At 40.8% G+C, this 22,678-nt stretch overlaps 1 protein-coding gene across 1 annotated transcript in view; it reads left to right on the top strand.

The window, feature by feature from the left end:
- Positions 1 to 22,678, top strand: part of DOCK5 (dedicator of cytokinesis 5) — a 234,068-nt gene that overhangs the window by 133,035 nt on the left and 78,355 nt on the right. The window contains exons 14-22 of the mRNA XM_030816990.1: positions 249 to 373; positions 2,995 to 3,093; positions 4,393 to 4,465; positions 7,250 to 7,353; positions 8,331 to 8,514; positions 15,283 to 15,380; positions 15,640 to 15,729; positions 17,133 to 17,233; positions 19,267 to 19,401. Of these exons, the coding sequence (XP_030672850.1) occupies positions 249 to 373; positions 2,995 to 3,093; positions 4,393 to 4,465; positions 7,250 to 7,353; positions 8,331 to 8,514; positions 15,283 to 15,380; positions 15,640 to 15,729; positions 17,133 to 17,233; positions 19,267 to 19,401 (1,009 nt within the window). The remainder of the gene's footprint in view (positions 1 to 248; positions 374 to 2,994; positions 3,094 to 4,392; positions 4,466 to 7,249; positions 7,354 to 8,330; positions 8,515 to 15,282; positions 15,381 to 15,639; positions 15,730 to 17,132; positions 17,234 to 19,266; positions 19,402 to 22,678) is intronic.

Here is a 22,678-nt window from a genome sequence, read left to right on the forward strand (position 1 = left end):
TTTAATAGAGAAAGAATTACTACTTAATTTTCTATAAAACTACAGTGCAAAGACATCTTGGTATGCATGGAAAGGTAAAATGAGATAAGCTGAAGACAGCAAATGCATATGAAAGCCTTTTGTCGGATGAGTAGTTCAGTATAAAACCAGACCATTTCATACTGTCTTTATCTTTTATGTCATATGACGTTCTGAAACTTAGAATGATTTCTCTCAGCAACACTCACAGCATGCTTGTCATGTTGCAGGAGATGTTCGGAATGACATTTATGTCACCCTGATCCATGGCGAGTTTGACAAAGGGAAGAAGAAGACGCCAAAGAATGTGGAGGTGACAATGTCTGTGCACGATGAGGAGGGCAAGCTCTTGGAGGTGCGTGGCGTGGCCCAGAAATCCTGCTACTATCACATCCATCTTTACAATCACTGTAGAATTTTGGCCGTATTTTAATTCTTCTTCGCATCAGGATGGGTTTGGTTTTTCCTGAGAAAAGAAATATAAAGCCTGTTAAATTTGTGATTAGCAGTGAGCAGTTTCACTAAGGAAGCTATCTAGACTCTTCTAGACTCTTATTTTTATATTTCTCCTGTGCTAAGAAATAGCTCCAGCCACTAATGATTTTATGTGTAAGCTTCCAATGCAGATGTTATTTATCGTTTTCAACTTATTTAGCCACTACCAAGCTTGATCAGTTCTTCTCAGGCTTGAGCTAAGTGGCCTGGGTGCTCGAATAGCATCAGAAAGCATGTTTCCTTCCCTGAGTGAGCAGAACCAAAGGAGATGTGCTCATCAGAGACTGAAACTGGAAGAGCCCTTGGGTAGGCATCCGCTACCACTGCTCTTTAGCTTTTTGGTGTTTTTTTTTGGTTTTTAGTTTTTTTGTTTTTTGTTTGTTTGTTTGTTTGTTTTTTTGAGACGGAGTCTCGCTCTGTCGCCCAGGCTGGAGTGCAGTGGCACGATCTCCACTCACTGCAAGCTCCACCTCCCGGGTTCACCCCATTCTCCAGCCTTAGCCTCCCAAGTAGCTGGGACTACAGGTGCCCGCCACCACGCCCAGCTAATTTTTTTTGTATTTTTAGTAGAGACAGGGTTTCACCATGTTAGCCAGGATAGTCTCGATCTCCTGACCTCGTGATCTGCCCACCTCGGCCTCCCAAAGTGCTGGGATTACAGGTGTGAGCCACCGTGCCTGGCCTGCTCTTTAGTTTTAATGAACAGGAAACTGTAAGAAACTTTAAAAGGATGAGTTATTTTCTCTGGGAAACATAGGAGTTAGTGGCAGAGCTGGGAGGGTATCCAAGTATCCTGAATTCCAGTCCAGAGTTCCTCCAGCTCTGGCAGCTTTTCTTTTCTTTTGTTTTCTTCTTTCTTCTTGGGCTTTTTTTTTTTTTTTTGATGGAGTCTTGCACTGTCACCCAGGCTGGAGTGCAGTGGCGCAATCTCTGCCTGCTGCAACCTCTGCCTCCCAGGTGCAAGCAATTCTCCTGCCTCAGCCTCCCAAGTAGCTGAGATTGCAGGTGCCTGCCACCATGCTCTACTGAGTTTTTTATATTTTTAGTAGAGAAGGGGTTTCACTATGTTAGCCAGGCTGGTCTCAAACTCCTAACCTTGTGATCTGCCCGCCTCAGCCTCCCAAAGTGCTGGGATTACAGGCATGAGTCACCATGTGTAGCCTGCTTTGCTTTGCTTTACTTTCCTCTTTCTTTTCTTTTTTTTTTCTTTCTTTCCTCTCCCTTCCCTTCTCTCCTCTCCCCTCCCCCCTCCCCCCCCACTTCCCCTCCCCCTCCCCCCACTTCCCCTCCCCCTCCCCCCGCTTCCCCCCCAGCTTCCCCCCCCCCGCTTCCCCCTCTCCCACTTCCCCTCCCCTCCCCTTCTCCCTCCCCTTCCCCCCCTCCCCTTCCCCCCTTCCCCCTCCCCTTCCCCCTTCCCCCTCCCCTTCCCCCTTCCCCTTCCCCCCTTCCCCCTTCCCCCTCCCTTCTATTTTCCTTTCTTTTCCATTTTCTTTCCTTCTTTTTTTTTTTTTTTTAAATTAAGACAAGATCTAACACGGGTATCTGCCAGCTTTCTACCCACATAAAGAAGTGAGCCCCGATTCTGACATCAAAGAGGATAGGCAGGAGGTGGTCACAGGAGGCTGCATGGCCTCTGCTGAACTCTACCTCTTCTCATATGAGCCGTAGTTACCTGCTTTGGTAACCAAGAACCAAGCTCTTGATTGACTTGATTCAGCGAGTGTCCTGTTGCATAGTTGTTTGAGGCTACAATGAAATACAATTTCATCACTTGCCATGGATGTTATAATGTATTAAGGAAGCAGATAGCTAGGCAGTTTACTAAGTCAAGTCGTATTCTGCATGAGAGGGAGAAACTGAATGCTATGAGCCACTGTATGAGAGTGCTTTATTTGTGCTGTTGATAAGCGCACATGAGCTCATTTCAAGTAGACACCTTCTCCTGGTTAGTCATTTTGTTTGATAGTGCCCCACCAAGGCCTGGTTCTACTGAGCTCAGTGGTTCATGACCAGGAAAAGATGCAGCCCTGAGTTGAGTGAATATACTGTGCCAATACCCTAAGTCCCTAAAACAGAATGTAGACCAGGAAAGAGAAGTGCTTTTCTGCAAACACCGGCACGTCTGCATTTGTCACCTAACTTCTCGTCATTGTCATGTTCCCTGAGAGAGAAAAGAGGAAAGAATCAGAGGAGAATGCGGGCCTGGGGAGGGAAGAGAAAATACAAGTTACAGGAAAGAAGAATATTTAGGCGGTGCTGGGTTCCTTAGCTGCTACCAAATTGATATTATAGACCCTTGAATAAAGTGGTAGAAATTCAGTCTTCTCTGTTCTTCATCCCCCAAACTTAATCAGCCGATCAGTGCCAGTGTAGGGCATGTGTGGACATGTTTGGGGATGAGGGGCTTGTGCATGGTATATGGGGTCCTCTTACTTTTCTAAACAAAATTATTCCCTTGTAATTTTTTCCTTCCATCCAAAGAAAGCAATTCACCCTGGTGCTGGATATGAAGGCATTTCAGAATACAAATCAGTAGTCTATTACCAAGTCAAGCAGCCCTGTTGGTATGAGACTGTCAAGGTGAGAATGAGTCATTTGTAACCCCTGTTATCTGTTAAACCTCAGTTAGATTCCTATCTTCTGTTTACCCCCAAATTATTCCTACTTTGTTTTGAAATTTTTAGATAAGTTGCCTATGGTGTGCAATAAGAAATGAATTGGTAATTATAACTCTGTATTAAGAGCATTTATCATTAAGAAACTCAGTGATGTATGGGAATTTGAATAGCAAAGCTTGTGGTTGACGTGATGGATATAATAGACTGCCAAGATGGTACAAAACCAAACAGAAATTTTCACACTGTGCAAACAGTTTCCTAACATTTTTTTCTTCTTGGCCTCTCACCAAGTGTTCTGGGCCTCTTTTCAACTTCAATATGTGTATTACACATTCCAAAGTGCTTTTCAGATCAGTCATCTCCTTTGAGCCCCACAAAGGCTCTGCAACTAGAACAAGCAGGTGTTGTAACGCCGTCTTTCTGATTAGGTACTGAGGTTCAAAGTTCAGTGACTTCCCAGGATCCTAGAGCTGACCGGTATCAGGGCCCAAACTAGAGTCCACTTCTTCTGAATCCCAGGCTCCATCAGCTCTTTCTGGTTGTCGAAGTCACACGAGTTCTTCATAGAAAAAAAAATTTTTTTAATTGCATTCATATATCTCAATTTAGAATTAAGCATTTTCAACAGTTTTCTATAGTTCATATGTTTAGAATGATGCTGTTGATGCAAATTTATATTGTGCTTTTTAAAACTACTTAATGCATATAAATTCTTCAGATATGTATTTTACATGCTTGCATAAGGTTCCAAAGTATAATCATGCCATGATTTAACTGCACACTACAAATCTCTGCTCATTTGAGTGCCCCAAGGCTCTGTTTCTTCTCTCCCCTGTAGGTATGTAAGCAGCAGAAAGCTGCTTTATGAGCCCTAATTATTACCTTTCCCCCTCTTTATGGAATAATTAGGTCTTATAGATCCAATTATTACTATATTTATACACATCTTGCAGTCTGAAAGGTCCTGTGTAGACCTCAAAGTACCAGTATTTCCCCTCTGAAGTATTACTGTTTCTTACTTCAGAAAATGCTAGAAATTCACAGTATCTCTATGCTCAGAATCTATGATAAACAGCAAGATGATCTGAGATTCTTTTGATTTGAAAATAGCTCAGTCTCCTTTGAATGAAACCTATACCAAATCTCACTCTCTAGTAATTTGTGCTGTGGAAAGTATAAAATTGAGCCTAATTCCATGAAATAAACCATGCATGCAAAGTACTGTGTGTCTGTAAACTATTAATTTCTTACTATGACACAGGTATCCATTGCTATAGAAGAAGTCACACGCTGTCATATAAGATTTACCTTCCGACACAGGTCATCTCAGGAAAGTAAGTATTAAGAGGTCTATAACATATTTCCACTTAAAAAAAAATTGCTCTGGCTTGACAGCCCTCTTGTGAAGCTGGAGAACAAGATATTTGGAAACTAGAGACTTGGCAACTGTATTTTGTAACCACTGGTGCTAAGGAAATCAGCATCATGAATTTTGCTGGGCGTGCAAGGTCTGTGTTATCACTCGATGTTAGGATTTCCTCAAAATGTGTTTTGTGAACACTAATATTCTCAAACACAGCAGTCTTCAATCTTTGGCACCAGAGACTGGTTTTGTGAAAGCCAATTTTTCCAAGGACCGGGGGTGGGGGATGGTTTCAGGGTAATTCAAGCACGTTACATTTATTGTTTTCTTTATTCTTATTACATTGTAATATATAATGAAATAATTATACAACTCACCATAATGCAGAATCAATGGGAGCCCTGAGTTTGTTTTCCTGCAACTAGGCAGTTCAGATCATCAGGCATGAGATTTGCACAAGGAATGTGCAGCCTAGATCCCTTGCATGCACAGGTCACAATAGGGTTCGGCTCCTGTGAGAATGTAACGCTGCTGCTGATCCAATAGGAGGCAGAACTCAGGTGGTAATGTGAGCAGTGGGGAGCAGCTGTAAAGACAGATGAAGCTTTGCTTGCTCCTCTGCCGCTTACCTCCTGCTGTGTAGACCAGTTCCTAACAGGCCACACACTGGTATGGGTTTATGGCCTGGGGTTTGAGGTCCCCTGCTCGAAGATGCTAGCAGATGCTCTATAACAAAAAGTGTTGTATTTCACAATCAAATAGCTATAGGAAAGGATATATATACATTGTATCTCCCTCCTAGACATTCATAATGCATGTTGCCATGTTGCAGTAGCAAGGAAACTCTTTAGTCACTTGTCTCCCCAAATTATCATTTTTCTCATGAAAAAACTCTTTCAAGTCTTAGGTCACAGTTCTTGAAATGGCTGCACTAAAGTGTAAGCAGAGAAGAAAATTGATTATTTTCAGATTGATCACAAAATTTCTGGAATTGTCTTATTCTCATTTAGCACTGCATAAAAATGTAACCTCTCCTTCCAAAAATGAACACCATCTACACAACAGGCTGCAGGTGAGGCCCTGGTCTATGACAGCCAGCTGGACACTCCCACGCAGAGTCTTTGTGGTCTGGTTAGGAAGATGAACGAAAAAGTGGGTGGTTATGTACAGAATAGTGTGATATGTATATTACAAGGGGCAAAGACTTGTAGTGGATGCGTAGCACAGCACCTTACCCAGTCTGGGGGATTTATGCATATGACTTCCTACATCTCAGCTGAGACTTGAAGGTGAGTGGAAATTAGCCCAGTGAAGGGTGATGGGAGAAAGGTGTTGGGAGAACCAAAATGAGCTCAGTATGGCTAAAGAAGGACCAGTGGAGCAATAATAGTATCAGGTTGAATCGTGTGAAATTGGCATTTTTTAGGTCTAAATGGCCAAATATCAGCCATTTCGTATGGTTCTGCATAATAACTAACAATTATCAATTAACAATTAACAAAGATCAAGTTTGTATGAAGTATTATGTGAAGCTATATTTGTACATGGTCCTGTTTAGTATCCACAATAATATAATAAGGTACATTCTACTTTTATCTACATTTATACACAAAGAAGCTAAGGCACGGAGAGGTTAGGTACTTGCCTGTGGTCACAAGGCTAGCATATGACCAGGCTGGGTTAGCACCCAGGCAATCTGATTCTAGCTGGGCTGGAGCCAGATCATGAAGGCTGAAGATGTTTTTCAACCATGTTAAGGAGGTGCAATTCAAGGGTGGTTTCTGGTTTGAGGTTTGGGGAGGGGTTGGTCCATGTTCATAACAGCTTTACCCGTGGTACTCCAACACTAGAATAGCCTAAATCCCCATCAATAGGAGAATGGATAAACAAATTGAGGTATGATCATAATGGATGACTACTCCACCCGTGTGGGGACCCAAGACTCACAGCAGACCACAGAGCCGTGCCTATGATAGAAACAGGCAACAGGTTACCCCGCTCAGAGCCACTGAAGCAGGGGACCCAGTGAGTTCAGAGACTGGCCCCGAAGACCAAGAGAGAGGCGCTCTGCCTCCTCATGAAGCTGCACCCTCCTCCCAGCTGCCACAGGGCATACGGATCTTCTTTCCTGGCACTGGAGCTGGTATTCTGGGGAGGAAGGGGGAAGAAACCTTGGGCAGCACCATAAACCCTAGAGTAGAATAAATATCTTGCAGAGCCTGTTTTAGAGCAACATAAATTGAGATCTCTCATTCAAGTGTTTTGAAGCAGGGTGGTTGACATGATTGGATTGGACTTTGGAAACCTCATTCCAACATAGAGAATGTGTTTGGTGGGAGAGCCTAGAGACAGAGAGATGTGCTGGGAAGGTCTTGTAGAAATAAAGAGAAGAGGTGAGGGTGACCTGAAGTCAGGAAGGGACAGCAAGATGGAGAGAGAAGAGACAGGCTCCAGAGCTATTTAGGACATGGAGTTGACATGGGTGGAGTTGGTGTCAACACCCACATTTCAGATTTGGATGACTGGGCAGATGCTAGTCTCATTTATTAGGGGATGTAGGAAGAGGAGAGCATACTTGGGGGTGCCAGGCAGTTTCATTGGCACATGGTACATGGCTTATTGCAGTTTGCTCAATTGTGCTTATTAGAATATGGTTGAATGCCACACCCCCAAGCAAAATGTGAAATCATGTGTCATAGCCATCGCCTCCTGGTGTCTTTCTGCACTGCTCAGACATGTCTTTCTGCTTTTTCAGCCAGAGATAAATCGGAGCGAGCATTTGGGGTGGCCTTCGTGAAGCTGATGAACCCAGATGGCACCACTCTGCAGGATGGGAGGCATGATCTGGTGGTTTATAAGGTGGTGCTAACAGAAAATGGCTGAGAAGAATACTTCCTTTCAAATGGGCATTTAAGGCTCCATTCACATTTATTTGTACAAACATCAGAAGCCTTTCTAGAGCTTTCTGTACTTGCCCATTAAAATCTAGAAACCCAGAGGGCTCTGGGCCCTCCCGCTTTGTGGTTTCCCACCTCCTTTCTGGAGAGAGTGAGTTGCCTTATTACTGAGTCTTCTAAGGAGGCTCTCACCCTCTCCTGTGAATGGTGTTCCCTAGCAGTGAATGGTAAGGGGTCGGCCTCTCATGATCTGCTCTTTGCATCATCCTGCATGGCATGTGGACAGGTGCACTGTTGGGCTTCAGTAGCGTGTGGTGGATGTGGTTTTCCTATCACCATGAGCCACATACCATTTCTGTGCTCTGGGGCCTTATATCCTTCCCTGAGAGTTTTGTCTTTGTTCTTCTCTTCCAACTGGTGCTGAGCTCCCACTTCTACTGAGATTTTAGAGTATAAAGTAGATTCTGGAAGATCTCATTTATCCAACAATATCTGGGGATCTCCCCACAGTTGGCTGCTCTTTTGAGATGCCTCTACCTGATGAATATTTTTCTTAAAATCTTAGTTTATGAATCATTTTGGAAGGGATGGCAAGCTGTTTCTTCTTCCATCAACCCAATAAAGTATAATTGTCCCCATTTAGAGACTAAAGAAAATGAAATTTAACCTTATTCTGCAATATATTTATTTACTCTAACAGAGACTAGGATATTCTGGTTTCTAGTTCACAACTTACTCTGTTTCCATTCAATCATGAAATTATTTCTGGGCTCAATGTTTGCAGAAAGATATCATAGTATCTCAGATTTGGAAAGGATCTTCAGGATAATTTGATAAAGCCACACTTCTCATGCTGAAAATGCATGATAGAAATTGTTTGTATTTGCATATAAGAGATGTTGGCCATCGTTGGGTGTTCCTAACATGCTTCCTTTTTAGGGTGACAACAAAAAAATGGAAGATGCTAAATTCTACCTGACCCTGCCTGGGACCAAGATGGAGATGGAAGAAAAAGAGCTTCAAGCATCCAAAAACCTGGTCACCTTCACCCCAAGCAAGGATAGCACTAAAGACAGCTTTCAGATTGCCACCCTCATTTGCTCCACAAAGCTCACCCAGAACGGTAGGAGTGGTGAATACATTGACACAAATAAGCTTCTTGCTCAGCCTTCCTGGGCTCCTTGGTTAGGCTCACGGGGCTGGACCATATGGGGCTGGGTCTTATTAGGTAGGATGTTGGCCAGTTGGATTCTGCTCTCTGCTTTTCAAGTGGTATTCCGGGTAGTGCTGATCACATTGCACAGCTTCTTCTGAAGTTTCATTGTCCACTTTAGAGCAGGATGAAAAACATTTTAGTATTTAATATCATAAAACCTATAAATGCATTTATTAACAGCAACTGTGAAATTCAAAAGCCATATGTTCCCTGATAGTGCATTCTGTGTAGTATGTGCAGGAAGAGATGTTGGTAATAAGGGGAGGAGCTTGGCAAAGAAATATAATCAGTCTCCTGTCCAAACAGGTATGGCAGGGCTTCCTGTTTGAGTTCCGTCTTTCCCTCGTATATTCTCCTCTTTCCCATTTTTTTCCAAGCAGTCAGGGATTTTCCATAAATTCAGCTGAATAGTTCAAAGAGGGCTTCATTTGGTTTTTCCTTCAAATCTCTGATATCAATTTTAACGTCTCTTGTGTAGATTATGACATTTGATAGCCAATATCAACTTCTTATTTATTTAACTTAAGTAATGTGTAAGGAGCCCTACTGGATGCAGTAAACCAAGAATGAGCTGCCTAGGGGACTTGCGCTAGAAATTCTGTCTTCCATATGCTGTGTAGACACTAGTACCTTTGGCCTTGTAGACAGTTTGAGTGAGGTACAGGCAAGAGCTCTGCCTTCAGGGGTGCCAAGATAGACAAAACAGTGTAATTATAGGGGAAACCCAGGGATCAGATCCCTGATCTTTAGAAGGGCTCAGTATTGTTTGTTTCGACAAATCGTGGTTGACAAAAAAATAAGGATTGTATTTCAACTTGGACAAGTGGCTAGACTCCACAGAGTGAAGTTTAGGGCTAATCCATATGTGCAAGTAAAAGCATCCTCACCAAAAATGAAGCCAGAAACATAGAAGACGTGACAAAACCGTCAGCAACATACCCCTTGTTGTGGACAAAGTGAATCTATTAACAATAAACTGCTGGTAGGTTAATGGGTACAACATTTATGGGAGATAATTTAGAAGGCCTATCAAGGATTTTAAATGTCCTCAGACCCTTTGAGCCTGTGATTTGATTCTTGGAAGTTGAACTTAAGTAAACAATGAGAGATGTACACGAAGATTTATGTACAAGGATGTTGTTTCCCTGTTATTTGGAACAGGGAAATACTGGAAACAACCCGAATGTCTGATAGTCGGGGTCAGTTTAACCACATTTTATAATTAAGTGACGAAATATTTGCAGCTGCTAAATATGGTATTTCAAAACAATGAAGGACACGATGAACTTTTTAACACTATATACAATACGATCCCAGTTTTATTTAAGTATACTTAAATAAAAACTGCCTGCAGATTGCCCGGCTTCAAATCCCAGCTCTGCCACTTATTAGCTGTTTCATCTTGGGTAAGTGACTTGATATCGCTGTGAATTGGTTTCCTTGTCTTTAAAATGGGAGCAATAATAGTATCTATTTCAAAGAATGCAGCAAATTAAAATACGTAAAAACAAAATAGCATTTGATCTATATAATGAACACTATAATGTCAGCTATCACAATCATCATCACTATTTATACACAGAAAACGACGAATAGGACTAACCCAAAGTTTGATAATTCTTGTTTCCTTTATTCTTTTTCGTATTTTCCAAATTTTTAACTATGAAATGTCAAAATGTTATTTTTTAAACTAAGTATGGTAGTATACTATATAAAGCATTAATGTTCTTTTAAAACTATCAAGGGATATTTGAGAGGGATAACACTTATTGAACATCTAGTAGATTATCCTTTCTGGACTACAGATCAAAGAATAATAAAGAAAAGAATACAAGTTTGTGAAATTAACTAGTAATGAAAAGCAAAAGGAATTTCTGTTAGAGGTAACCATATTGTTACATTGTTTGTTATCTCCCTGTCAAAAATGTAGGGTTTCCTGACAACTTGCAGTTCTCAATGTAGACCCTTCGTTTGCTGATATATCTACTTCACCCCATCTTCTGAATGTTCTTAACTAGCCTGTACTGTCCTGATATGGTAGCCCCCAGACACATGTAGCTTGTAAAATTTAAATTAATTAAAATTGGAGGGTGGGGAGATTGGGGAGAAGTTGGACAAAAGGTACAAAAGTCCAATTAGACAAGAGGGATAAGTTCAAGAGATCTGTTATATATCCTCATGGCTACAGTTAATAGTATAGTGTATACTTTAGAATTAACAGTAGATTTTAAGTGTTCTCACCACCAAAAAATAAGTAAGGTAATGTGCATGTTAATTACCTTGATTTACCCTTCTGCCGTGTGTGTGTGTATCAAAACATCATGTTGTACACTGCAAATACATACAATTTTTATTTGTTAATTAAATTTTATTAATAAAAATAAATTATAAATCGGTCCGCTAGTTGCCCTAGTCGCATTTCAAGCATTCTGGTCTTCTGCAGCTGGTGACTTTTGCGTTGGGCAGATGGATATACATTTTCATCATCACAATGTTCCTTTGGATGACACTGTATGCCTTATTTTTTGTCATCCTTATTCCTGATGTTTTGATTAAAAAAAAAAAAGACAAACTCATCATAGAACATACAAAAAAAGTCAGAAGTAATATCTTATTACAAAGAAGGTTTAAAAAAGGCAAACCTCGTCTGAATCAGAGCGAGTGACCTGCCATCCAAACAGACCGAGAGCAGGGAGAGGGAACGGTACAGAGAGGGAAAGATGGAGACTTGGCAAAGGCATCACGAGCATCAGGGAAAATGGGGTATTCCAGGGACAAGTGATTGCAGATTATTCATGCATTTGCTTTCTTCTGACTTGATGGAAATTAGAAAGAATGAATTTGATTTAATAAAAAGCTGAAGAACATTAATAAGCCATCAGCTAACTGTGTGAGGGCGTCGACTGAGTAGAGAGGGTAGCAGTGTTCTCACTGAGAGGGTGAGCAAAGGCATTCCTCCTTTGCCTGAGAAGAGTTATTCAGACTCAAAAGGTTAAAAGCCACTGGAGTTTTAACAAACAGATCTTGGAGACTCTTTTTTGTTTACTTGATTTGTATTTTAGAAACTAAAACAGACCAATTTGTGTGGGATCATTGGTTTCTGGGCCCAGTGGAAGGTAAGAATAGATTTGTTTTCCAGGAAAAAGGAATGTGCAGGCCCCCAGAGGTGCGTGGCCTTGGGTCAGGAGTTTCATACTCAAGTCAGTCATTGCACGCTCCAGCACCAGCTTTGCCATGATCATCTCCAGCTTATTGATCAGAAAATTGAGTTTTAAAGTGGCAAAAAATCTTTATTAAGCTCCTAAGTGGTGGACTTGGATTTTGAAAGCAGCTCTTTGTAGCTCCAAACAGTTTATAGTTTATCGTTTTGCAGTTACAGAGTCTCCAAGATCTGTTTGTTACAAACTCCAGTGACTTTTAACCTTTTGAGTCTGAATAGCTTTGTCGTTCTTTTCTCTTTAAAAGTATGTGTTCTTAAATTCTCTCCTTTAGGGTAGAAGGCAGTTACTACCCTAAATTTGGGGATTGTCATTCTCTTGCTTCTCTTTATAGTTTTGCCACATCTGTAGCCCTTAAGGTATATTGTTTCATTTTGCATTTTTAAATTTTATGTAAATAAATTAAATTATGAGTCAGTCCCTTAGTTGCCCTAGCCACATTTCAAGTGCTCAGTAATCTCCTGCAGCTGGCGACTTTTGCATGCAACCTTACTTATTTTTCGGTGGTGAGATCACTCAAAATCTATTCTCTTAGCAATTTTCAAGTATACAGTATACAGTACTATACAGTGTACAGTATTAATGTAGTTAATAATTGAACTGTCTAATTGAAGTCTTGTGTCCTGTGTGAATTCTTGTGTAACTTGCGCTTTTACTCAGCATTACTGAAGATTTGAAATATCCTGAATTCTTACACATTTCTGATGAGAATGTAAAATGAGGACAGTGACTTTGGATAATATTTAATATGGTTGAATATATTCTTCCTGATGCTCCAGAAATCCCACCTTAGTTTTCTACCCTAGAGAAGCTGCTCTACCTGTATACCAGGAGACGTATGAGAATGTTCATGGCGGAATTGCTTATGATAGCAAAAAAACTAGAGACAACCCAAGTGTTTATCAGCAGCAGAGTGGATAAACAAATTGTGTACACCCATGCAATTGAAGAGACACAACAAGCAAGAAAAAAAATTAAACAGAGCTACATGGATAAACCTGTATAAATCTCAGAAACACAGCAAGCCTGGGGCTCTTTCTGTAGCTCCGTGTCACTGCTCTCCTGGCCCTAAGACCTTAACAATTCACCAGATGCCAAAATATTTTCCTATGTGAGCAGTGGTCTGGCATGCAGGTATCACTAGGAAGTAAACCTCTGGGCTGATAGATGGGTACTTTGCTGGGGCTGAAGCTGCTGGGTGAATATTCACCCCTGGTGAAGGGACTAAATCCTTTTCCTCCAGCAGCTATGAGTCAAGTGATGGAATGAGCAATACCTTCGACTAGCCTGTGACAGAAATAAGAGCTAGAGAATATAGAAGTAGATGGTGCCTAGTGGATGAATGAATATATTAATGATTGGATTGAGTATATTACCAGTTTCCTTAGGGCTACTGGTTCCCCTTCCATTCATTCATTTATTCCTTCATCAAACATGTATTGAACACCTAACAGATGCCTAGTACTAAGGCGAGATAAAAGAATGAATACTATATGATTCCTGGCTTCAAATGGCTCAAAACTATGGGAAGAGTCAAGGAGATACCAAGTACATCTTACCAAATACATAGTATTTCTGGGTATTTCAGGCAAAGGGAAGAATATACACAAAGACACAGAGATATTTCAGAACCTGCCATGGTTGGGCCGTAGTGATTGGATTTCTCTGACTGCTAAAGGGTAAAAGAGAATGGTGGTAGTTGGAGTGTGCAGGAGAGATATAGGTGGGGCCTTATGTTCTCAGTGTGGCATTGGAAGTTTATTCTGTAGACGCGAGGAATCCCTAGGCACTAGGTTTTGGAGGCTTCCCAGGGCCTAAACAATAGGCAAGCCGATAAACACCCTCAAGAAGCACTTTGACTATTTATGAAAAATACACATGTGTAACTACTTATATATTTCTACAAATTCATTGATTGAAAAATATCAGCCAGGCGCAGTGGCTCACACTTGTAATCCCTTTGGGAGGGATTTGGGAGGCACTTTGGGAGGGCGAGGCAGGAGGCTTGCTTGAAGCTCAGGAGTTCAAGACTAGCCTGGACAACATGGCAAAAGCCCTTCTTTACAAAAGATACAAAAATTAGCCAGGTGTGGTGGTGCACCTGTGGTCCCAGCTACTCTGGAGGCTGAGGTGAGAGGAATGCTTGATCCTGGGAGGTGGAGGTTGCAGGTTGCAATGAGCCGAGATTGTGAGATTGCACCACTGTGTGAGATTGCATCACTGCATCCCAGCCTGGGTGACAGAGCGAGGCCTTGTCTCTCAAAAAAAAAAAAAAAAAAAAAGTATGTATTGCTACATTTACTAGATAGTGCTCTGAATAGAAATAGTAGCTTGATACGGTAACAGTCCAGATAACTGCAGTTTCTCTGTGACACATACACACACACACACACACACACATATGTGTGTGTGTGTGTATTCTTAATAGAGACAGGGTCTCTCCATGTTGCCCAGGCTGGCCTTGAACTCCTGAGCTCAAGTAATACTCCTGTCTTGGCTTCCTATAGTGTTGGGATTACAGGTGTTAGCCACTGCGCTCAGCCCCTTTGACATTTTTGATAGCTCAACATTTATTAAACTATTAAAGCTATAAGTTGCTTGAAGTTTCAAAATTCTCCATTGTAAGTCAAAAAATACCTTAAGATTTTTATGCCAGACTTATGCTAAGGGCTATGAATCTGTTCCACCTTTTCTTTGAAATAGCCACCTGTCTGATTTGCTTATCTATTTCTTCAAAGAACTCTGGGGAAAACAGTATGATAGAGTAGCAAGGAGTTGGTTTTTCAAATCAGATAAATATGTGATAAAATTCCATTTCTACCTCTCCTAAGACATGTAATTTAACTTCACAAAGCCTCAGTTTCCTCATCTAAAAGATGGAAAAAATAAAATCAACATGATGTTGAAATAAATTAATGCATATATATATGTGTATATATATATATATACGTATATATGTGTATATATATGTATATATATGTGTGTGTGTGTATATATATATATATATATATATAGAGAGAGAGAGAGAGAGAGAGAGAGAGAGAGATGCACACATACCTATGTTCCTCTTTCCCTCTGAATCCACCCAGACATAGGTAGTGATAAGGGACAAGTTAAGTAAGGCAGCAAATTAAAAGTAGGAAGGTTACATTAGCGTGCTTCTTAGCTTTACTTCTTATGACCATGATGTCATTATTTGAGAAATGTTAGTTTCAGCCACATATTAAGTTCTTATGCATTAATGGTTAATTTTTTTCTCTTTGAAGAATGAAAGAGGACCCACAAGGTTTTCTCTGACTTAGATAGGAGATAGTAAATTAAAAGAATATATAAGGCATCTTGAATTAGCCACTATTAAGAGCAATTACCTGTTCTAGAGAATTCTTTAGCTATGTCCTGAAATGGTCTGGGTTGTTCTGTCTCACCCGTGTCTAATGTTTGTGGTTGTTCTTCCTAGTTGACCTGTTAGGCTTGTTAAATTGGCGTTCCAACTCCCAGAACATTAAACACAACCTGAAGAAGTTAATGGAAGTGGATGGAGGAGAGATTGTTAAGGTATGTTTATATATTCATAGTTAGAAATATACATACATACATATATATACCTATCCAATTATACCTAATGGGTTCAACATTTAAAATTAAACCGTTCATTGTAAATACAAAACTTATCTATGTTGTTAAACAAGTGTGCTAGTTTTTAAAAAAATGCCATTTTAAACCTCTTTGATTTAAACCTAGTTGTACCCAGATTTCTATGGTGTGGAGCTGAATGAAAGCATCAAAATAATCTCTCTGTTTTTCTTATCTTCAGTTTTTGCAAGATACACTAGATGCACTTTTTAACATAATGATGGAAATGTCAGACAGTGAAACCTATGACTTCCTTGTATTTGACGCACTGGTAAGCAGTTTAACATACTGACTAGTGTTTATTGTTGCAACTTTGTAGTTTTCAATATTTCACTATTGTGAGTGATTGTGTGAATATCTTCTCACATAAATATTTGTTTACATCTCTCTGGTTATTGTTTTAGGCTGAATTCCTAGAAGTACAATTAGAAACAAATGACTTATATTTCAGGCCTTTTTTTGTTTCCCGTTAGAAATGGGATCTCATTTTTTGATATGCTGTTTCTCATTAGAGAAAATAAGATGTTTTATTTTTATTAGAAATCAGGAATCATTTTAACTCACATTACCATTGTCTGGATCATTGTTACATGTTGTATGTGTGTGTGCACTGGTGTGTTTATGCAGGGGAGACTGAATTCACAAGTCAGAGGTGAATCTGAGCCTCATTAGGCAGAATATGCAACCCAGCAGACAATTTAATTTGTCACACAAAGCACTTAAACCTACAACCCGTTGCAAGAATTGAAGTCAGATCAGGGATAAGTGATATCAGAATCTGGGAAGGCCAGAGGTGGGGGTGGAGGGGAAGAAGCTGAAAGGCCCAAAGCAAGCATCATTTTCACCTTGGTGGGGTGAAATTTCAAGACAGGATTTTACCTGAATGCCACAGCTGAGGAGGAAGGTCAGTTGCAGCTTTAGGTGATTCACCAGCTTTGAGAAACTAGTCAGTTTAGGAAATGATCAGGGCATTAAAGCTAAGGTTTAAGATAAAGAAAATGCCACCTAGTTGAGATCCAACTGGTTGGACTCGGGTTTATGGGAAAGAGACTGTGGTTATGGATGCTGTGGGACAAGGTCTGGAAACAAATTCCTGAGGGACATAGCAGCTGGCAGTGGGCATAGATGGAAATCCCAAATGCCCCTTGCTTTTGACCCCTCTGTCTTAAGCAGGGTAGTGTGGCTAATTTTAGGTCACGTGCCGGATAACACTGCAAGGGAATATACAAGGGGTAATTGGGAGATAAAACTCTGCTGAAGTTGTTACTGGGGGCACTCATAGTGTACACAGGAGAAAACTGTCATGGAATGTTTCGTTAGCTGCATGCTTGGATTAGAGAAAACCCTTTCCAGAGCCTCCTTCCTCCTGCACCTTAGGTTACCTGGGCACCAACTCCCCTGTCTTTGAGATAGTCAGCTCCCTGAGGCCAAGGATGCTGGCTTGATTTGGTTTCTTCACAGCATTTAACATAGTGCCTGACACATAATAGTCTGTCTATTTATGTTAAATAAATACAATCCTCAAGACTTGACATCAGCTCTGGAATAGTAGAGTGGGAATGCTGCAGAAAAGATCCAGAGAGAAAAGAAGGCACCGAGATGTTAAAATGCAGCTTGTTGACAGAATACTTGGGATTGTGCAGTGCTGCTATTTCTATTTTTCACTTTTGGCAGGTATTTATTATTTCACTGATCGGAGACATCAAGTTCCAGCATTTTAATCCTGTACTTGAAACCTACATTTACAAGCACTTCAGTGCCACGTTGGCATATGTGTAAGTATGATCTGAAGGAACTACATGTTGTTGGATCTTTGGATTTGTACTCTTAGGGCTGGATTGTTGAGAAACGAGAGGGACCTATGTTCAGTAAATGTGCCTGTTAAGGCAGAACTCTATTCTAAGCATCCTGGTGGAAAAAGGGAACCATCTAAGTATTCTAACTCTGGAAAGGGGGCTAAGATCTGGGCCTTCCTTCTGGATCAGGCGAACTCTCCTTAAGAATCCAGAATAGGCCAGGCGTGGTTGCTCATACCTGCAACTCCAGCACTTTGTGGGGCTAAGGTGGGAGGATTGCTTGACGCCAGGAATTCAAGACCAGCCTAGGCAACATAACAAGAACCTTTCTTTACAAAAAGTTAAAAAGTTAGCCAGGTGTGGTGGCTCACACCTGTAGTCCTAGCTACTCGAGAGGCTTAGGCGAGAGGATTGCTTAAGCACAGGGAGGTCAAGGCTGCAGTGAGCTGTGATCATGCCATTGCACTCCAGCCTGAGTGACAGAGCAAGACTTTGTATCTAAAAAAAAAAAAAAAATCGAGCAACATCAATAACAAATGACTCAACTCAGGATCTCAGAGGTTGAATGTCAGTGGGATTGGCGTGGAACATCAAGGAGATCAAACCATGAATTAAACAAGACCAAGTTTGATAGAAGAAAAGGTCATGCCCTCAACCCTGTACCACAAATGCTTTGTAAAATGTATTACTTACAGGATATGAGAAGATTTCATTTTCCCATCTTTTGCATAAGAGGCAGTGGTCTCTATCTTTTCCGTAGTGCAACCTGCCTTCTATCATTGGTTTATGGGCCCCTGACTAAGGAAAGCAACTGATGTCCACTCCGCATTCCTCCCAAGAGCACTCAGCTCACCATGGCATTGTATGTGCCTGCCACACCCACCCCGTTGCCTTCCAGTTATTGTGCGGAATGTGATAAACAGTGATAGGAATGTAGCTGGATTGGTCGATGATCCTCTTATGACAGTGGCTTAGGCCACATCATGTAGATTGCTGCCCACTGACCTGTCAGCAAGTACACCAGTGACAGTGGCCGTTCCACCCAGGAGCCTCACATCCAGGTGGGCAGTAGCTACAAATGAGAAATCCCATCACTGTGATCAAACCGAGCCAAATGCAGCACTCCAGGTGGTAGTAATCTGGGTTTACTTGTAAGACTTGATCAATTCTATGTTTCCTTTTTAAAAAATAATAATTTGGCCAGGTGCTTGAACCCAGGAGGCAGAGATCACGCCACTGCACTCCATCCTGGGTGACAGAATGAGACTCCGTCTAAATAATAATAATAACTATTATTATTATATATGACTATTATTATAATAATAACTATTATTATTATTCTAGGAAAGCTCAAGGATTCCCGGAAGGAAAGTTTAAGATTAAAATATCAGTGCCCTCCAAAGTCTAAGGAATAGCACAAAATGAAGGCCATTCCTAGCCCAAAAACTCTAGAAAGACACAAAGAGCAACCTATAACCCCAGAACAGCTTTATCTGTTGAATGCTTAGAACCATGAATGTTCTGGAGAGTCAGATTGAGCTCCTCTTTCTTCACTCCGTAAAGTTTCTGTCTGGCTCCATATTGATGGATCCCAGTGGGTTGAGGCAGAATAAAAGGAATTAGGCTTCTTTTAAGTCAACTCCTGTAGGCAGGCATAATCCCTTCTTTATGGGAGTATCTGAATATGTCAGAATTGCATACCAGAAATTAAAATATCCTAGCAATTTGGGTCACTTCAACCATTTCATTTCATAGCCCTCCTGTTTAATCCCACAAAGGGAAAGAAACCTTTTCTAGTATTTCTCAGCAGAAGGGTAGTTCCAAACCTAGATGGCAGATGAGGAAACTTAATTGGAAAAGAGTTAATTTTGCTGTTCAGGGCATATTCTAGAAGATATAGTTAGTTATGACTTCTACTTCCAGTATGCCATGTTCGCCTCTTAGATAACTTACCCAAGCCTCAGAGTATCCTGTTGCTCATTGGCTTAATTTTTCTTTCTCATTCTTCTAAGGAAACTCTCCAAGGTACTGAACTTCTATGTGGCTAATGCAGATGACTCCAGCAAGACTGAATTGCTTTTTGCTGCATTGAAAGCCTTGAAGTACTTGTTTAGATTCATCATCCAATCTCGAGTGCTCTACTTGAGGTAATGTTAACTGCAGTGAAGATGTTTAGATTATCAGCTGTCACTCTGTGTACTTTTTCCCTCACTCTGCACACTGGTGTTGAGCTGTGTGAGCAGTTAGTTCTTAGAATTGCCTTATTTCAGAACTGCAGGGCTGAAGATGGATTTGGGCTGTGTGTCTGTTGGAGAAGACTCATGAGAAGTTTTTGTAGATCAGCAAAATTCTGGGGCAGTAATGACCATAGGACTTGGGGAAGCAGATACCTATGGAAAGATTGTACCTAATGCAGCAGATGACTTCATGACAATATTGAGTATGCAAATCTAGGATCATGATCTGCTGTCGCCAGCAGAAGAAGCAGTTGTCTCGGGGGAGGTGTTTCCTGAGATGAGTGTTTCCTTGTTGACACTGTGCTTAGCTACCTGGGCAACTAAGCACTAGAGAGGATTATTCCCTGTTTGGATTTCTGGCATAACAGTTCCATCAAAAATAGAAGAAACCACAAAAGAACAAATACCTTTGCAGGGAACACCCACAACCCCGGTGACTTTCCTACCCTTCACAAATAGCTGTATTTCCAAACTGTTAAAATTTGTTTCTAAGGAAGAAAGGAAAGGTTTGTAGATTTGAGCATATGTATTTTTAAAAGAAACTTTGTTTATTGAAAAAAATAAAATTAAAGGCAAACAACCTGCAAAAAGGTTACATATAGTACAGATGAAAGGTTAATAGCTTATCTCAGTTAAAGCTTTTATAAATCAATAAAAGAATGATAAATAGCCCTAATAGAAGACAAAAACAGGTAATTTACAAAAGAAAAACTTAAATGGTCAATAAGCTTTTAAAAAAATTTCATACTATCAAAAGAATTTTGATACACACACACGTGCATGCACACACACACCATCTTTTACCTATACATTTGAAAAAGATTAAACATCTTTGTCCTTTGATGAGATTGGGCAAAAATTGGTCCTGTATTTCAATTTTGATGCTAATGGAGATATAAATTCTTCAGGATAGAAATAGATAGTCTGAATAAAAACAAAAAAGAAAATTTTTAAGGAAAAGGAAAAAGTGTCACATTTTTCCAGTAATACCTCATCTAGAAATTTATCTAATGGAAAAAAAAATCTATCAGGTATGACAAAAATTAATGTGAAAGTATGCACATTCAGTTCAAATGTAGGGGTATGTTAATGAGGAAAGAGGACCATGATAGATTCTTTTTTTTTTTTTTTTTTTTTGAAATGGAGTCTCACTCTGTTGCCCAGGCTGGAGTGCAGTGGTGTGATCTTGGCTCACTGCAGCCTCCATCTCACAGGTTCAAGTGATTCTCTTGCTACAGCCTCCCGAGTAGCTGGGACTACAGGCACATACCACCAGGCCCAGCTAATTTTTTTGCATTTTTAGTAGAGATGAGGTTTCACATGTTAGCCAGGATGGTCTCGATCTCCTGACCTTGTGATCCCCCAACCTTGGCCTCCCAAAGTGCTGGGATTACAGACGTGAGCCACTGTGCCCAGCCCGATAGATTCTTAAATGATAAAGGTATTAAGCATGAGTACAGTATGATCTTCCTTTTAAAATAATACAGATTTGAAATATGTATAGTAAAGAAGACTGGATAGGTAACATGCTAAAGTGGTTTTTTGTTGTTGTTTCTTTAGAGTTTTTTAGGGTTTTTTCTTTTTGTTTTTGAGACAGGGTCTGGCTCTGTCGCCCAGGTGAGAGTGCAGTGGCACGATCTCAGGTCACTGCACTGTGCTTCCCAGGCTTAAGTGATCCTCCAACCTTACCCCCGCAAGTAGCTAGGACCAAAGGCGTGCACCACCATGCCCAGCTAATGTTTATATTTTTTGTAGAGACGGGGTCTCTCTGTGTTACCCAGTCTGGTCTCAAACTCCTGGGCTCAAGGGACCTGCCCATCTCCACCTCCCAAAGTGCTAGAAATACAGGCACGAGCCACTGTGCCCAGTCTGAAATGTCAGTAGTACAAAAACTTCAGGTGACAGGGTTGTAATTTATTTTTTCATTCTTTGTATTTTTATTCTTTCAGCATTTTAGTTATATTTATTATTATATTTTTTATTTGCTATTTTATATATTCTTTTTGAATTTTTAAATGAATATATACCTTTCTAATTGTTTTTTAAAAATGTTTAATGACTTTAAAACCCATCTGGCTGCCTGACGCGGTGGCTCATGCCTGTAATCCCGGCACTTTGGGAGGTTGAGGCGGGTGGATCATGAGGTCAGGAGATTGAGACCATCCTGGCTAACATGGTGAAACCCCATCTCTACTAAAAATACAAAAAATTAGCCGAGTGTGGCGGCGTGTGCCTGTAGTCCCAGCTGCTGGGGAGGCTGAGGCAGGAGAATGGCGTGAACCTGGGAGGTGGAGCTTGCAGTGAGCCGATATCATGCCACTGCACTCCAGCCTGGGCGACAGAGCGAGACTGTCTCAAAAAACAAAAAAAACACAAAACCCATCTGGCTGAATGACCATTCCTCCTTCCCAGCTGGAAGCAAACAGTATTTTCCCCACACATAATTTATGCACAGTCTCTGTATTTGCTTTCTTTTCAGAAGGTCTTTTGGCCGGGCGTGGTGGCTCACGCCTGTAATCCCAGCACTTTGGGAGGCCGAGGCGGGCGGATCACAAGGTCAGGAGTTTGAGACAGCCTGGCCAGTATGGTGAAACCCTGTCTCTACTAAAAATACAAAAATTAGCCAGGTGCGTTGGTGGGCACCTGTACTCCCAGCTACTCGGGAGGCTGAGACAGGAGAATCACTTGAACCCGAGAGGCAGAGGTTGCAGTGAGCTGAGATTGCGCCACTGCACTCCAGCCTGGGTGACAGAGCAAGACACCATCTCAAAAAAAAAAAAAAAAAAAAAAAAAGAAGGTCTTCTTTTAAAGTTGGTTCATTATATTTTCCAGTTATGGTACATTTCCATATATTCAGAATGTTTGGGGTATGGAGTGTTCTACCAAGGGAACATTCTCTTACCCAAAAGTTTGTTTGTATAGTAAACCCTGATGTCCAAAAATCAGTATCACCTTTAAACCACAGAAAGAAAACCTGAGTGTGAAATTAAAATGTATTTTCTTATGGATGGTTCACTAGTTCATTTCCTCTTCATTTGTCGAAGTACATCAGAGTCCTCATTCTAGACACCAGATAAGACAGTAAAGGATGGTGAATGTGGAAAACGAAAGATTAGGGTGACAGAGGACCTATGAAATTGACTAGGAGAGTTGCTTCATTACACCTGTGTGTGACGGCCTGCGTGTG

The sequence above is a fragment of the Nomascus leucogenys genome, chromosome 8 (assembly GCF_006542625.1).
Source record: "Nomascus leucogenys isolate Asia chromosome 8, Asia_NLE_v1, whole genome shotgun sequence".
NCBI classification, from domain to species: domain Eukaryota; kingdom Metazoa; phylum Chordata; class Mammalia; order Primates; family Hylobatidae; genus Nomascus; species Nomascus leucogenys.